Source organism: Podarcis melisellensis, assembly GCF_964234715.1.
Source record: "Podarcis melisellensis genome assembly, chromosome: 7".
In the NCBI taxonomy this organism is placed as follows: Eukaryota; Metazoa; Chordata; class Lepidosauria; order Squamata; family Lacertidae; genus Podarcis; species Podarcis melisellensis.
This window is the reverse complement of record NC_138539.1, coordinates 21971253-21989649: the sequence shown is the minus strand read 5'-3', so window position 1 is coordinate 21989649 and position 18397 is coordinate 21971253. Positions and strand designations below refer to the sequence as shown.

General features: G+C 40.0%; 1 protein-coding gene across 24 annotated transcripts in view; it reads left to right on the top strand.

The window, feature by feature from the left end:
* RIMS2 (regulating synaptic membrane exocytosis 2) overlaps positions 1-18397 on the top strand; it is a 349650-nt gene that overhangs the window by 108093 nt on the left and 223160 nt on the right. For 2 of the 24 annotated variants that reach the window (XM_081918604.1, XM_081918605.1), the window contains exon 1: positions 1704-2280. The exons of 18 other annotated variants lie outside the window; for them this stretch is intronic. In XM_081918604.1, coding sequence (XP_081774730.1) covers positions 2159-2280 — 122 coding nt within the window. In that variant the 5' untranslated portion in view covers positions 1704-2158. Of the gene's footprint in view, positions 1-1703; positions 2281-18397 lie in introns of those variants that run through there. 4 more of the 24 variants (XM_081918616.1, XM_081918601.1, XM_081918606.1 and 1 more) reach the window with 3 other exon arrangements.

Here is an 18397-nt window from a genome sequence, read left to right as displayed (position 1 = left end):
CCTAGCCCTAGTTCATATCAAACTTGTGATTTATTTTTCTTAACCACTTCACCCCACCCCAAAGTCAGGTGTCAAGACCAACTGCTTTAAATCAGGGGTCCTGGGTCCTCCAGAGATTGTCTGACATCTCCTTTCAGGGAGAGCAGCAGCAAAACAGAGCAGAAAAATGGTCAAAGTCTAACATCCTCTGCAGTTGTCCCAGCTCCTACGCCTCTCCTGCTGCAACTGATCAACTTACTATTGGAGAATTTTAAGAAAATATGTGGTTACTTTTTAATAAGGAATGTTTGAACGCTATCAAAATGGAACTACCTGCCATGTGCACGGAATGCTAATAAAATTGGCAATGGTATTGAACATTTAAATTGCCTCGCTTCAGTATCATTATGAGAAAATGCAAGCTTACCTAAAACACGGTGTTGATCCTCTACAAGGGCCAAATAAAACTATACTTCGGACCTGCTCACCTTTTATTTGACAAACCTTCATCTGGTAAATATGAGCATGACTCACTAAAACATGCTGCTAGAAAATCAAATCAATAACTTAGTTCTTTCAGTTAACTGATTAATGTGACATTATATATTATTTAACATGTTTTAGTGTAAATACCTTAGTTTTCATGGTCTGGGTATTCCTGTTTCTTCTGTGTTTCCCTCATCTTTCCATATTCACTCTGAAACACTGAGCATTGTGGCTGTCATTCATTTGGCTCTGCAGGGGTTCCCTTTTGAGCCTATCAGTGCACTTCCTTAATTAGCTGTAAACCTGCTTATTCCTTTTTCCTTAGGGGCTAAAATTGCTTTCCGTACACAGGCTTTCATAATAGCCCTCACTGTATTTTATTTTATATAGGGAGTTTCCAAGTGGCTGATAGAATATCTGATTTTCAGCATGCAGTATTTAATATTATAAGGCAAATCTTATTAATTGGCATACTCCCCTATGATAGTGATAGCATATATAAGCTTCAGTTTGGTCCAGAAGAAGAGTGAATAGCAGTGGAATGATAATTTGTATTCATGGATGGTTGTATTTTAGATTTTCTCTGCTGTGCACACTACAAAACCTTTAACTGTGTTCCATTAGATGAATAGTCTTGCAGGCAAGTCACTGCCTTGCTGCACTGTACATGTATTGGAGTGATAGGTCTACAATCCTATAGTTTGCTAAGCGGATAGACTGGTACAGAGCACTTGATTGGTTTGATTGCTGTTAACATTAGTGAACAGAATGCAGCAAGCATCCAAAATGTGCTGCAGGTTTCTGCCTTTGGAGCTTTCGGAGCCCACAGTATATTTAAGTGGCAAATTATTTGGGGAGAATTTGAAAATCTGTGTGATAAATCATTGCTTCAATGCTTGGAGCACAGTATGTGCAGTAAGTAATAGAACAATAATGAAGAGTAGGCTGTGTGCTGTACTTTTAGCTGTCTACGGAGAATAAATTAAACTGGCAAAGGACAGAATTGCCTTTTATCTTATGCAAGATATGATGCAGCTTTTCAAAAAGTGAAGACAAAGAACCTATTGTTACATTCTCATTGCTACATGTTATCATTTGAAGAATATGGTTGCTATTTTTAGAGGGGTCTTTCTGCCTTGTTCTGCTGGGAGGGGGAGACCTATGTACGCTGTCATTGGTGTTAGTCATTTTTACAGGAGAGGAAAGGAGGAGGAGAAGCTGCAGAAATCCCCCCCTTTCCTCCTCCTCCTCTCAGGCAGTAGTAACTGTGTGAAGATGCCTTGTCCTCGTTTTTATTACTTCTGAGATTTTATTGCTGGCAGCCAGATGTGCAGAAACTCCTGACGACAGCATCTATTCACTGCGTGTTTTTAAGAGGCTTAGAGAAATATGAGTAGAGTACATGAAAGCAGCTCAGCTTCACACTTCAGTTGGGAATGCCCAGAAAGCTCACTGCTGTTTGGAATTCTTGCTACCGTGAAGAGAAAGCAGTACGGGTGCTAAATCTTCCACGACTGAATTAAAAGAATAATGACTGTACAATTAACTACCAGCCCTTGCTCATTTAGTCACAGTTTTTATCGAAATCAGGAGAAATATGGAACTTGATTGGCATGTCTGCATTTGATGGTGACTGCAAAACAGATGAGTTTTTGCACAGGTGGTAAGGAGGAATAGAAGGGAAGAGAGAAAAATGCAATTTGAGACATTGCGCCAGGTCTGCAATTCTGTATTATCGCATTTTCATGGAGTTTTCTCATCTCCTCCAAATATTTTACAAAATGATATTTTTGCACAAACGTTGGATAATGCTAGGTAAGTAAGACTGTAGCATTTCCCCCTTCAGCACTGGAACGTTCATGACAGCAGTATGTGCATGTGCTTGCTTTTCAGTTAGTAATTGCACATAATCAGACCTTGAAATATTAAGATGTGTATAGCAGAAATTAGTCTTTCATTAGTTATCTGTTGCTTTGCATAATATATTTAAATGAAACTTGTTATGCAGGAATTAAATGACTGCATTACTGCAATAAAAATGTGCAAGCTGCAATGTGGGTACATTCTGAAGCACTTTAACTAGCATGATCAGATAGGTAGCAGTAAGTATAGATCCCGTGCACTCATGAAATATTCATGGAATATTTGTGAGGCAAAATCATTGCTGTTTGAAAATGGCAATGCACAAGGTTGTGACCACTTGACCGTAAATAATTTGCTATAGGGTGTAAATTAGTAGTCCTGTATACATTTTGCAAAAATATGCAGAAGGAATATCCTTGGGAGGGAAAGAGGTTGTTTCTGAGCTTAGCACATTTCAATAACAATCTTAAGTATATCCATTATGAATGATTAGATTATGTTTTGCAGCAGGTCAACCAGTCTTGAACACTATTTCATTATGGGTTCTCATTGTTATTTTAGTGAAGTGATTGGAAGAAAGGTTTGTTGATTAAAGTGAGTGTGGTTGTTTCGGGTTCTTACATGTATTTAATGCTATCCTGCATTTTCTAGTAATTGGTATGTTTTGTGACATTTAATCAGTAGGCATTCCCTGCATAAATGGCATTTAGAGCTTTAAAAAATATTTAGGTATTTAATGAGGCAAGTAAAAAATATTTAGCTGAAAGGATGTGTGAAGGTGAACAAGGGAGAAAGCAAGCAATAGTTTTAGATTAGCAATGCATTGTCATAAGTGTTCTAGAATAGGGAGCAAGTAATACTCTGAACAGCAAAGGAATCTTCATATTTTTTATTTGAAAGAATTTTGGGAAATGTTCCACGTCCCCCTAAACAGCACAAACTGCTGTTAATTACAAGGCTATTATGGTATTATTGATTATTGTCCTTAGCACTTTCCTCTTCTGTTACCCACCATCATTTTGGTTCTTTTTCAAAACAAGTTTTGCATCACTTTTTATTGCCAATAATTAAACTGACAAGCTTTCACAATGATGCAGCCAGGTTTTAGTAAATGGTGTTGCAAGATAGTTCAGTTTAGAAGATCACAAGTTGTAGAGTTTTTCCCCCTGGGGGTTTTTTTTTTTTTTTTTGGTCATTTCTTCAAAACTTGACAAATTGAAATAAAAATGGTTGAACTACAGATTATTAGTCTAAAACACTCCATACCCCTAAAGTGCATATCACAAGGCCTGTAGGCTAGCTGACTGTTCTCAGGCACCCACAAACCTATTCTGTTCTGCTCATGTGTGCTGTTGCAGTTCCCACTCAGCAGGCTGCATGCTTGCTTTTGGAAAAAGACAAATTCCTTTTCTCTCTATGCTTTTTCTGTCTGTAAATCTTTGTACTGTGTTTAAAATAGCTTTAGATGTAGCAGTGAGCACATTCCATGAGAATGATTAATAAGAGAAGAACTGTGGCCTTAAACTTAGTTTTATATTTTAGTCTGAGGCTTATTTTACTTCTTCAAACAATCCTGAGCTAGTTGTCCATTGTGCTTTAGGGAAGAAGCTCTTTTTATGCCCCCCCAATGGTATATATGTAGTATTAGGAACAAGCTGAGCCATGTCTGCCTGCTATGGTGATTGCATTTTTATAGTGTTACTACAGTAGTTGAAAACTTTTAAAGACTTACATATGTAAGTAACTCTTATCCTGTCACTTAAGGAACTATAAATTATTTCAGTTGTCTTATTATCAATAATAAACTGAAGAACATATCGATTTGTTGGTAAATTGTTTTGAATTAAAGTAACAATTATGAACAACTTACATGTATCTTATTTGTTAGTCTTTTCTGCTTACTATTGCAATAAATTCATTTTTTATTTCTGATTGTGCAGTCCTTCTCCTTTAAATATATTTAGACTGCAATCCCATGCACATGATCCTAGTAGTAAGCCCGACTGGACACTGTGGGACTTACCTTTAAGTAAATATTCTTAGGATTGTGCTGTTAGCTGTTACTTTGTTCATAACTAATTAATGAGTAGCTTGCATTTTTTTAAAAAAAGAACATTTAACAGGGGGACATGCAAATGCTTTTAGCAAATGATTTATATTCAAATTGTAGAAGAAAGTAGCTTTTAATTTTTTTAGTGCTTAAGTAGGAAGGGTTCCTTGACAGTTTTGATTTTATTTGTAGCTAGTATTTTATACTAGAGAGAGAGAGAGAGTGAGAGAGCTGCTGACCGGTAGGCACTGAATAAAAAAATGTTAATACAAAATTTGTGCAGCCAGCATGTTCTTGCTTTGTACTGGTAATGTAGCATTAAATTTTATTTTCCTGGAGTGTGCCAGACACACACGCTTGTCTTTTGTGGAATCCTGAATATGTGTTGCCTTCTCACACGTACTGCATGCTAGCAGTAGTATTTATTAAAGTGCCTCCTCCTCCACAGTTAGGAAGCTTACTGAGTGGCTCTTCTTTTATTAGCTGTATATTTAACTGGGGGCTTTCTTTTATAGCTAATCCTTTTGCTTTATTAACTACACTGCAATGCTGCTGCATATACTGCTATTCTGGCCTGCATGCATGTGATGTTGTGGTATGCCGTGCACTCCCAAACATGTGTCACTTTCCTAACATTCCTAACTCCATCTTGCTGAAGCAGCACAATTTTGCTCACAGGCCCACGGCAATTGCACACACATGCTAATAATGTGCACTAGTCTGGATGTATTCTTTATTTTAGTCATTGTATTTTATTATAAAATCCCCTTGTTGGAAGAATGATGTCTTTGCTTTAGCTGGTGCATAGAATGAACTTGTTTTTGCGTCTCCTATGTTGCAATGGAAATGAAAGGTGGTAAAGGGAGGAAAATAGAATAATTATCTTACTCTCTTCTAAAAATGAATTGTAACAAGGTCCTAATTCAGTGCCTGTATTTGCCTCAATATAGTTTTATAGGGAGATTCTCTGGTAAGACGCTAATGTCCTGTGGGCTTTGGTTTATTTAATCTTTAATTTTAATTAAAGTGGTTTTCAGAAAACCCTTCATTTTTGGTTATATTTACTGGCCTTTCTGAATGCTAGTCTTTCATCAAAGAATGAAAACCCAGCTAACATTGGGTTGTCAGAAGCTCTATTTGCAGCAGTATTCTTTGCACTGCAATGGAGTTCAGAAGTGCTTTGGGCATATTCAGATGAACGTATCATTGCATAAGAATGGGTATCTTTGGTGATGAAAATTGCTACAAACTGTACAGAACCTAACTCTAATTATGCATTTTGCATTTGACCTCATTTGTTGTCCTTTGAGGATGAAGACATAGTGCCTTTAATGCCCAGCTTTCTTTCTCATCTCTTTTTTTTATTCCTGCTGCTAACAGTGAGAAGGTGCATGTTTGGCCACAGAGGGGCATAAGACAACTAATGGTTCCTGAGAAAAGTCAAATGATTATTCCTAGGCACTGTGCATGACAGAGAAGCAGCAGAGAGCTTTGTTTTGATGTTTTCCTATTTACAAAGTCCTTCTATTGAAAAGAAAGACATGTTTCTTAAAAAATACAACAGGGTTGGCCTTATACTATGAATTTTCATGCTTCCTTTTCAGTTGTTTAGTGATTTGACTCAGCCTTGGGGAGAAAATAATACTGGATTACCCTTGTAGGATTATTATGTTAATAATAATATTACTTAATTTGGGAGAAGAAAAGGCTAATCCGGAGTGGGTCCCTAAGACGGTTGGATGACACCTTGTACGCCTCCTTCTGGCAACTCTTGCAGCCAAGCTAGTTCCAAACATATTGTTTTGCTTTACTTTGGACTACATCAGCGAGGCCGAGAGGGGGGATTGTCATCTGGGCAGCTCAAGATTGCCATACACACTGCCCAGGCTTGTGCCCCGGTGGGTCACTTTGGTGCCGCTAACACAGCAGTTTGACTTCACCCGCAGAGGTGCACTCCCGTGTCTCTCAAGACAGAAGGACGCCAACAAGAATGACAAAACACTGTACTCTAAACATCACTGCTTTTTTGACTCATAACAATGTTACAATGTGATATCCAGTACTGTACAGTATTGTCATTGTGCTATATTTCCGTAGCAATTTTCTGTTTCTGTAGAAAATATGTTTTTCTATATACAAACAAAAAATCCAAAATGAACTGCTTCTTACACACATCTTATATGTTTACACTGTAAATGCACCATGAACCAACAGTAGTGGTTATGGAAACTACTGTATAAGGATAGTCCACTTTCCACAAACCCAACAACAAACTGTATCTAAACTGTGAAAAAGAAATTAAGTAAAGTGTCTGATCCTTCTAAAAATGTTGTGGCTGAAATCATTGTATTTTACTCACTTTATTTCTTATGTCACTCTGATTCCTGAAAATGTATTGCCACTATTTTCATTTGATAAGAGACCTGCAGTATTGCACTGACTATTTGATTCTTTTCTTTAAGTTGTACAGTGGTACCTTGGGTTACATACGCTTCAGGTTACAGACTCTGCTAACCCAGAAATAGTACCTCGGGTTAAGAACTTTGCTTCAGGATGAGAACAGAAATCGTACTCCGGGGGCGCAGCGGCAGCAGGAGGTCCCATTAGCTAAAGTGGTGCTTCAGGTTAAGAACGGACCTCCAGAACAAATTAAGTACTTAACCTGAGGTACCACTGTATCTTCAAAACTATTGCATAAAACTGGAACACTCTTAACATGGCCTCATTTTCAGTGCACTGTTTTCATATTATTTCACCATAATAATCTTTTTATACTTCTTCTCGAAATACATGGTGCTAATAGTGCTATACCATGGTGCTATACCATGTCCTAGAAGGGCACTACTGGAACTCTTCACTAGGTGGTGAGAAATGAGCGGGGGGAGAGACTTGGGGTGTTTTACGGCTTTCACCTGGCCCTTCCTATTGCCCACTACCCACTTGCCTTGATTTGTTGTAAAACCTCAGAGGAGGTGAAGAAAACTGGAAACAGATGGCCTTTTTCAGTCTAATTTGACCATAGCCTTATAAAAGGCGCCACCACAAAGGAGCAGTAGGCTGCTACTGCTATGTCACCCTTGTAGAGGTAACACCATGTGGGGTGGTTCTGAAAGCAGTGATACTTGGGGAGCAATGAGAGTATGGGCACTACTCTCTAATATTCTGGAGAGGATGAGCTGCTGCTGAGTGAGAGACAGGAGTGAAAGAGTGTGTAAAGTGTGAGTGGGGGATACTTAAGGAAACAAATTTAACAAGAGTTTAGATGAGTTCTTGGTTACAATATTGGATCATTTGGTTATTCTGGATAACTAGCTAGCTAGCTAGTTAATTGTGTATGTTGCCATTGGTGTGCTGGCTTTGTGGTTATTGTGTCAAATATTGTACTCTGATTGTGGTGAAACCTATGATGTCTGATGCAGAACAAGCAGTGTGATATGTGAGGGTGGTGGTTATGGGCATAACCTGCGACAAGTTATTTCCAAGAGAGTATGATATGGCATGGTGATCTGAGAAACAGAGGAACAATGGCTTCAGGCCATCCTGCCTACTGATCCTACCTTGCATGTAACTAGTGACTTGGCTATTGAGGCCCCTAGCTGTTATTCAATGCCAGGTAATTAGACTACCCTCATCCATTATTTAATTATTGATGAAGGAGCTGACCTGGCTTATACAACTGAGACTGAGGTTGGCAAGCTGCGTAGAGTGGATTTGACTCGGCTCTGCCTGCTGGGGTTCTTGGTGCAGCACTATCCACAGTGGGAGAGTGGAGTCACTGTGGTCTATAGAACATCTATTCTGTTTAGCAGAAAACTCTTTCACTCTTTCACTTGAGAGCCTGTACCTGTTGTTAGGACAATGAAACAGATTGGTGTATTGCCTACCCTTCTGCACCACAACGTCTCTGGCCAAGCTGGAATCAAGTGTGGTGTTGGAGAATCCCCAGATGACTGTTCAGGGTGACTTTAATTTTCATGCTGAGGCCTTGCCTGGACTAGTTCACATCTTCATGGCTACCAGCACAACTACGGGATTGTCCCACAAAGGGAGGGGCACAACTTCTATTTGGTCTTCACTTCAGGGCACATGGAATAGTCTGGATCATAGCTGTCAACATTTCCCCTTTTTTAAGGGAAATTCCCTTATTCCGAATAGGATTCCTCACAAGAAAAGGGAAAAGTTGACAGCTATGGTCTGGATATTGGAAGGTGGTCATAGTCAGACCACTATCTGGTAAAGTTTGAGCTTATGGCCTTAGTCCCCTCTCCATCACAGTGGTCTGCCCCTGGAGACTTATGGAATCTAATATATTCCTGAATGCTCTGGGGGATTTTCCAGTAGCCAAAATTGCTGATTCTGTTGAGGACCTTACCTAATTTTTGAACACTGAGCTGAGGAGAGCTATTCACATGGTCATACTAGGTTGCATGCTGTGACACTGGAGCTTATTGTAGTCTTTGGTATTCCTCAGAGCTAGGAAAGATAAAGCAGTCTAGGGCTATAGCTAGAGCAGAAGTGATGCATAATCCATTGTGAAACAGGTGGAGCATTGTCAAGTAGCTGCCCAGCAGAGCTCTTTCTTGAGGTTAAAAAGTTGTTACTGCCTGCTCCACTTAATAGGGCATTGAAAGAATCAAAGACCTGCTCAGATAAGTTTGCTAGGCACCTAGGGGACAAATTTGCTCATCTTTATGCTGATCTTGATGCCACAGTTAGTATCTGGTGAGTCATCTATTCAGTTCTGTGGGATCAGTTCCAGTTACTGAGAACATGGGTAAAGTGCTTGTGGCTAAGCCTTCTTGACCATTCCTCATCTTGGCTTGCTTATGCAAATAGAGAGCTGACTTTGCATGCTAGGGTGTTCCCCACCAGCTTGAAGGAGAAGGTTGTGGTGTGTCTGCCAATAACCCCTTATTTAGGTAAGGTAATTGAGAGGGTAGTGATGGCTCATCTGCAGACACTTTTGGAGGGAACTGATTAGCTGAAACCATTCCAATCTGGGTTCAGGTCTGATTTGGGCATGGAATCAGCCTTGGTTGTCCTGATGAATGACTTTAGCTGTGGAAGAGACAGGGGAAGCATGATTCCATTACTTCTACTGGGTCTCTCCTGGATTGTCTCTGAGTTGGAGGAACAGTTTTATGGTAGTAGTAGTAGTAGAAGAAGAAGAAGAAGAAGTTGTAGTAGTTGTAGTAGCTGTAGTAGTTGTTTTTGGAACTATCAGAGCTCCTAGAGGGTTGTGCAATGCAGGGATGAACTCACCATACCTTGTGTGTGAAGTTGCAGAGTATAAATACCCATTAGAAAGAGTACCAGGACTAGGGATTTTATTTAAATGCCCTAACTCAAAAGTATGATTCTTTGTAAAACTATTATGTTGAAGCAAATGTTTCGGGGGAAGAGGAATTGGTTTTGATAGTTGTAAAAAAACACCTAACTGTTGATCTTTATGTCCCCACACCTGTGAATTTTTTAGATATTTTATTTTCTCCATATCTTATTTTCATTTATAAATTGTATTGCCAGTAGACTCAAATTTTATCACAACAGACAAATGCAACATAATACTAAGGCCGTAACAGCACTCTGAAGGGATGGAGCTTCTGCTGCTGTTTCACGTTGCTGCATCATGGCAAAAAGATATAATGGAAAACGAAGTGCATTCTTAAAACATTTTTGTAATGAAAAGATGGTTTACTGCAAACGGTAGTTGTGGGCCTTAAGAATCCAGACTAGCTTAAACAAATGGAAATTTTTCTTCCACACAGATCTCTTTTGTATCTCTGCTCTTTTGGTTTTAAATCAGCATTGAGCTATGTTGGTGTGTATTCTTTGCTGGCTCTACTGACTGACTTTTCTTTTATTCTTTCAAAACCTTGCTTGATGGAACACAGTGAGACAAGCTGTCAGGGCCATAGAAAGCCTCCTTTAGGAGCAGTGGTAATTGAACTCCAGCTACCACCTGGCACAGGAGTAGGGCTCAGAGCCAATGAGTCAGGGGTTACTGAAATATGTAGCAGCAGTCACAAGCCAGGACAAGAGTCAAGCAGGGTCAGAATCAGGAAGTCAGAGATAATCCAGAGACAGAGTCAATAGCTGTGCTGGGTGAGAGCCAAGTAGTGAAACTGAGGCAGAAATAGAGCTAAGTTGTAGGCAGGAATATGATGGGTCTCAGAATTTCTGGTAGTGATACAGACTTAATTAGTGTCTAGCATGGAACTGCCCAGTTTCAAGAAGTTGAATTCATCTAATTAAGAGCTAATGGCATTGGCATATCACAAACAAGCAGAAATTATCTAGATACAGACCAGATATCAAGGTTTCTGCACTTGTTTTGGGAAGATATTCAAGATCTGGCCATAGTCACTTCTGAAGGCAGTCACAAAATGAATAAATCTGTTTTGCACATACTAGATAAATACAGTGGTACCTTGGGTTAAATTGTTCCGCAGGTCCGTTCTTAACCTGAAACTGTTCTTAATCTGAAGCACCACTTCAGCCAATGGGGTTGTAACCTGAAGCATATGTAATCCGAGGTACCACTGTAATTGGTGCTTGTGAATCAGGCTTTGAGAATTGGAGAGGTGTTAAACCTTGTTGCTGCTTCTCCGGCAAGGCTGAAATTGGGATGGAACTACACATTGCCTTCTATTGTTCCTAACCCCATGTCTGCCTTGCAGTGCTAATGCAGATCATTTCCAGAGAAATGTCAACTGATAGATGTGGGTTGCTTAGCCATTGGTTGCCTCCCATAAATTTATTTGAATACTAATGTTATTTTTAAGCAACCCTTCATCAAATGAGATCCTAGGTTGGTTTACAAATATTTATAAACAAACCATTTTTAAAGCCCTTCCCAGTAATGTTTAACCTGTTTTCCCTCAGCTGGCCTCCAGCTGAAAGGAAAAGGCAGGGGGAGGAGAATGATTAAGTGCCTCCCATGTCCACCAATTTCCCCTACAAATGCCTCTACCCGGTACAGTACTACATTTGCATGGGCACCAGCCAGGTGAGTGGAAGGCAGGGGGCTAATGCCCCCTGCTAGAGGTGGAGCTCGGGGGTCCCACCCACAACCACTCCCCTCTCTTCCAGGAGGAGAATCTTTCTCACTCTTCTTTATTTAAACTTCATGGGAACCTACCATATATTTCCTGCCATGCAACTCCTTCCTTCTCCTGCTGTGTTTTCAAACCTGAAGTATGTGGCAAACAGAGGAATTTTAGATATTCTTTGTCCTGCTGCACAAGATATTTCCTGTATAAAGTTGTGGGGTATGATTATGGATGGATTAAGTACTTCTTTATAATACTGTATTAATTACAGAACTCTGTATTGGAACACGCAGGTGTGCTAGAGGACAGCTATTGTGCTACAAGAAATACGTTAATTAAATAAGTAAGGCTGATGTGAGCTCAGCTGCAAAAGAGACTTTCCAATACATCTGTGCATAATTCATTGTTCTGCCCTTGGCTCCTTCCAATCAGCTTCCATTGTTGATGTGTAATTCTGTCCTATTCCTGCACTGGGTGTGATTGGATCATGCAATAATTTCCAGCACAGAGAAGCTGCACTCTTGCCTGCCTTTGAACTAGGTTGCCTGTTGTGTCTGACTAATTGCTCTAGGTTTTAGGGCAAGTAATATGTACTGTCAGTTTCCTTCAAAGTAAAGTTTTTTGGGGGAAGTATAAAAGTGAAGTGTGCCTAATTTTACTTCAGAGGAAAAGTATTGCAGTTATCAGACATTTAGCAAACACTGCCTCCATTCAATATGCTTCCTGGAAGAGAAAGGGTCTTTTTTAATCCTCAGTGAAATATGGATCAGTGAGAAAGACTGCACATACAGAAAGAGGATGGTTCTATTAAAATAAGTATCACATCTTGATAAACTTGGTGTGTGTATTCTCTGTAGTTTTGTTAGGGTGCAATCATTTTGAACTATGAACTATAATGAATGTGACTTGTCTCTATAAAAAACATACGTAGTCTGCAACAAACTCCCCTCCTCTCTCTGGGTGTTGTCCCCTTCGTGGCAACTAGCTGGAAGTTTAGTCTTGTCTGTGCAGTAAGTCTTACCTGCCATGTCAAGTTGTTAATCAGTTGTTCTCCATTGAATACAAGTTCTCCTGACTTCTGTTGCTTCCTGGTTTTAGGGCAGACCCATTGCAAGGTTTCCTCACACAGTGAGTACCCTTTCCAAACCCTCCGGATTAGTAAGAGGAATTATTGTCTTCACTTGGAAGGAAGTAGGAAGGAATGGAAATATTTGAAAATGTGTGAAAAACTGGATATTCTCCCACTTCTAAAACCATTAATCCATAGCTAATCCAGGAATTCCAAATTGGAACTCAAATGGGACAGGACTCAGACAGGAATTTCAGAAGGTGAATGCTGCACATATTCAAATTCCCAACCCCGCTCTGGGTAGCCAGGTGAGGCATGCAGGCTACTCTGGGTTCCTCAGCAGAGGAGTGCAAGGGACAGTGGAGGCGCTGATACAGCTCCTTTTTTAACTATTTCAAATCAAGCTTGCTGATGCTCCCCTTTTATGTTGGATGTACCATTTGGCTATGTATGGACAAACTCTTGGAGAACTGAGATCACTAGCCATGTATATGATAATGCATAGGTGTCAAAAATTGTTTGCAATACTGCTGGGATAGGGAATCAGTTATATAACTAAAATAATATTGTAGAGTCATTACTGTGCTTGATAAAGTGTACATTTATCTATGGCAAAAGAAACATTTTTGCATGTAAAAACATGGTTTATAGAGGTATGACAATGTTCATTTGATTTCTCTCTTTTAGTATTAGCTTATTTTCATAGAGAAAAAAATATTCACCTGACAATCTTCACTGTGAAGGGCGAAAAGCCCAAACAAATTGCATGATGATCTTTACTTAACACATATTTTGAATGCTTGGATGGTTGAATAGAATTTTCAATCAACAGCAACAATGTGCAAAATTAAAATTCATATATGGTATTCAGTTCAGCTCTGCTGGGGAACAAAGTGCTTTTATAATTACTGATCAAGAAAGGCATTATTCAGGTTTCATTGTGCTTTAAGTGTGTTATTAGTTATTTATAAGCTATTGAAGCATTGCTGATTTCAAAAACTGCTATGCAGATTTAATACAAATGCCATCTGAAACTAAAGATGACATTTTGCAATGGAAAAGCTACCCTTAAAATATGAGTTAATAGTGTGGTCACACAGCAAAGTGCTGTTCAATCAATGGGAATGAGAATGCCATATATTTCAGTGTGTAGCTACTCCAAAGAGAATTGTTTGGCAGAGGAAATAACCACATAGCTGATTTCTCCCACTAATGCAGAAGTTTAGCATTAGATGGGTACAAAATATTTCACTTCTTACAATTCCATATTTTAAGTGGAAGTTGTATGAATATGAAAGTTTGCAAATCACCCAGGATATTCTCTCTCTTCACGGTCTAGGTGGTCCAGGTCACTGAGACTGTTCAAGTATAAATTTGCATAGTTGCAACTTTATGTAAAAGATCTATCAAATTTTGTTGCATAGGCTAAACAGATCTCATCACCAACAACATTATTTTCACAAGCATTATGTATTGCATTGTATCAAACATAGCATAACCTTTTGTCCAACTTTATCTTCCCAGAAATTTGGGATTTATGTGAAAAGCTGTTCTTTTATTATTTTCCCAGCGATATCTCCTAATCCATCTTCTGTGAAGCAACAATACTTTAGAGATATGTTTGAAGATTATCCCAAGCCATTGGGTTTTAAACATAAAAATGCAACTATGCATTCCGTTTGGCCCACGTAGAACCTTAGCATAAATGTAAATTTACTGGTAACCAGAAGTGATTCTCTGCCCCCAAACTCCTAAACAAAATATGATCTTCCCCATTAACTGATGTACCTTGAAGTGCAGCCATGTTACACCTGATACTGATGAAGCAGCCAATAGTAAATGGCCATTTCACAGCCTTGCTCCTTTTTTCCTATGCACCCCTTCCCCCTTTTTAATACTCCTTTGTCTTTGGTCTATTGGCACTCTCCTTGTTAAGCCTCAAAATTCATCATCTGTTGCCTGTCTCCTTTACCATTTACTTACTTACTTACTTACTGCCCTATACCCACAGGTCTCAGGGCAGTTTACAAAATAAAATCACTAAATAAAATCACTAAAATACATAATCAAAATAAAATCAAAATGGCCCCTTCTAATGAAATTCCCTGCCTCACAATAATATGCTTGCTTTCCCAGTTGCCGTGTTTAAACATCAGCAGTAGGACCAAACTACATGTGACATGTGAGATCTTTGATTAGATCTCATGACATTTTAATTTTAGTTTCAAAGCTGCCATGTGGCGCCCTGAATTTTATTGGAGCAGCCGTGTTTTGTGGGAGGAGTTTAATTCTATCCTCTGCACTGTTTTCCCCATCTAAACCTGCCCCCTGAAATGCCATTAACCCCAGCAACAGAAAACTAATTAGAGGTTACTGTTATCCACTTCCCTCAAGATGGATCCCTCCAACTCTATTTTGACAAAGTCAGCTCTGATTAAACTGCAATAGTAAACTGGTTATAGAACATGAACATGGGGAGGGGAGGGGCGCAATCCTCACAAGACAGGGGAACAGGACTGGGATGAGAAAATAGGATATCCGAATTGAACAACTCTTCTGACATTGTAAGCTAAGTCAATATTGATGTTTTATGATTAATTTTGAGGATACTCGTATTTCTCCAACAGCAGGAGACATGAGTGTATCTATAGAAATAACTGTCTTTCACTGTTACAATATGGCATTTGACATATGCCTGTGCATTTGAGCTGGTTGAGTCATCAGTAGGGCTGGTCTTTAACACAGAGGCCAAGCTTAAAGCATTACAAGCGGCTAGCAAAAGCTATATTCTAAAGTGAAAACATTTTCCTTTAACCACTTTGGCATATGTAACAGCAGAGGAAAAAAGAAAACACATGCAGGTTCCTTTTTCCAATTGCATGTCCATTTTCTCTTTCTGTATCTTAATGTTGAACTCTTATTATGGATAGATATTTTAAGTGAGCTTTTCTTGCATCCTTTCAAACTCTATCCAAAATATTTGAATGTTGTTGTTGTTGTTGTTGTTGTTGTTGTTGTTGTTGTTGTTGTTGTTGTTGTTATATTATCCTTGCTTTACCCTAAGGCCCCATGGTGGGTTACAACAATTTAAAATACAGCATTAAAAGACTTTAAAACAAATTACAATCACAAAAATAGGTAGGTCTTAAAATATGTATCTCAAATGTCAAGTTTCAGCGTAAACAGAGAATGCATTCTTTTTGTACATATATTCTGCCCAAGTAAGTAAGCTCTGGAGCCAACTGACGCTTCACAGATAAGATTCACCTTCCGTTGTGTGGGCAGGGCGGTCCCTCCCCTTACCTGGCCGATCCCCTGGCAACGCCTCCCCAGGCAGGATTGGGCGATTGGCTGAGGTAGGCGGAAACCTCCAGGTATCCAGCCTGGGGAGGGCGAAGCCAGCCCGTACTACGGGGAGCCGCACTGGGATCCGGAGGGCTGCGCGCGACCACGCAAAAGGCTCCCCCCATTTAATGTTGGGAGTGGTCATTGTACATATATTCAGTCCAAGTAAGTAAACATTAGTTATTAATATAAAAGTTATCAGCACAATAGTTAATTCTGCATTTAGTAATTTAATCATTGTTCTCCGTAGGCATACTTGTGTAAGAATATGTCCACAACCTGTAGATATTAATGATAAAGATAACTTTATTTGAGTTTTTAAAATAACATATTTGAAACAATCTACTTTAATGAAAAGCAACACAAGATTATGCCTCTTGTAATTTGTAATTTACTACAAATATTAACTGACCTTAGTAGGCAGCCAAACACCTGATTTATTGGACCCCCCACACTTAATGGCATCTTTTTCTTGGCCATGAGGATAACCTCATCTCCTGTTCCAATGTTGGATCTTGGACAAGGGGTGAGAGATTGTTTCTCAGTTACACTGCACTGCCAAGGTAGTTGGAACACTGGAGGATCACATTGGCAGGAAAAACCTCAGCTTGAAGCCAGAAAGGAGGACAGGATTGCCTTCCATAGGCACTCTCCAAAGGAACTTGGTAGCCCAGCTTAATTGCAGGGATGGTATTTTTCCTCTCTGCACCTTTGCAGAGGAAGGTAGGAACTTGCTCACTTGTCCTTTCCCAGGGTGCTCCTGCCCTGGCAAAGATGAGCGCATGGGAGCCTGGAAGAAGCAGAACAAAAAAAATTCCTTCCAGTAGCACCTTAAAGACCAACTAAGTTAGTTCTTGGTATGAGCTTTCGTGTGCATGCACACTTCTTCAGATACCTAATTGTCCGCTTCTTTAATTATAATGTCTGGGTTGTTTCTGAGATTATCTATGGCTCTCCTTTCAGCATGGTTTAGATTTTGTTGTAAGCGATGGTGTTTTCTGGTCACATCTGTTTGGATTCTGTGGCGGAAGCAGTCAATGTACAAGTCCAGTGTGGTATTGCGTCCATCAGGAGGGGTCCATGTGGAGTCCCTTTTTGTGTAACACTTTTTCGGTGGTAGTTGGTGGTCAGTGTTCTGTTGGGAGGGTGGTTGTTGTTCTCCAGTGGGTTGAGAGGTGTTGTGTTGTGAAGTTGTTGCTTGTTCTGCTTTGTCTTGTTGTTGTGTGTGTTGAAAATACTCCTTCAGGCGTAAACGGCGGAAAAATGCTTCCAAGTCCCCGCAGAACTGGATCATGTGTGGGGATTTGGCAGGGCAGAATGACAGTCCACGTGAAAGGACTGATTCCTCAGCTGGGCTGAGTGCTTGCTGTGAGAGATTGACAATATTGTTGATCTTGTTTTGATTTGTAGCCTGTAGGTTGGAAAGGTTAGAGAGTTTCTTGTTTTTCTGTTTTTTCAGTAGCTCCAGTTGAGAGTGGTAAATGTTTTGTTTTTCCTTTTGGAACTCTTGCCAAGCTTGGTGGTTCCTGATAGAGTTGTCCAATACAAGGAGTTCCTCCTTTATTAGCTTCTGTTTAGAGTAGAGAACGCTGATCAGGTGTTTGAGCAGCTTCTTAGAGAAAGTGTTGCATAGTTTTCTTGCATATTCAGTGGGATACGTGGATTGTAGAGGGTTCTTAATTCTAAGACCCTTGGGTATAATGTCCAGGTTCTTGCATTTAGTAAGAAAGAAGATATCAGTCTGTACCTGTGCAAGTTTCTTGGTGAGGTTGATGGACTTCCATTTCATGCGGCTCAATGTGGTGCCTTCCATAGTTCCAGTTACAGATAGGTAGCCGTGTTGGTCTGCCATAGTCAAAACAAAAAAAATTCCTTCCAGTAGCACCTTAAAGACCAACTAAGTTAGTTCTTGGTATGAGCTTTCGTGTGCATGCACACTTCTTCAGATATCTGAAGAAGTGTGCATGCACACAAAAGCTCATACCAAGAACTAACTTAGTTGGTCTTTAAGGCAGTGTTTCCCAATCTTTTTTGGGCAAAGGCACACTTGTTTCATGAAAAAAATCTTGAGGCACACCACCATTAGAAAATGTTTAAAAAATTAACTCTGTGCCTATATTGACTATATATAAAGTAACTCTCTTTAATAGGCCTCAAATAAACACAAAGAAAGTATTTTATAATTACTTTATTATGAAATAGTAAGTACCGTATTTTTCGTCCCATAGGACGCTCCGTCCCATAGGACGCACCTACTTTTTTTTTGGGGGGGGGGGAAATAAAGGAAATTTTTTTTCCCTTTATTTTCCCCCCCAAAACCAGGTCGGGGAACAGTGGGATGGCGGTGCTGCACCTCCCCGCTGTCCCCCGAGCTTGTGGGGCTGGCCCATGTCTGCCTGGCGCGAGGGGCGCTCTGCTTCAGGGCGCCCCGGCGTCGGGCGGCAGGCTACAGTCCGCAGCATGGGGAACCCTCTGTTTCAGGGCGCCCCACGCGCCCCCCGGGTGCGCAAGGCTTGCCAACACGAGCGCGGAGCACGGGGAGTCCTCCGAAGG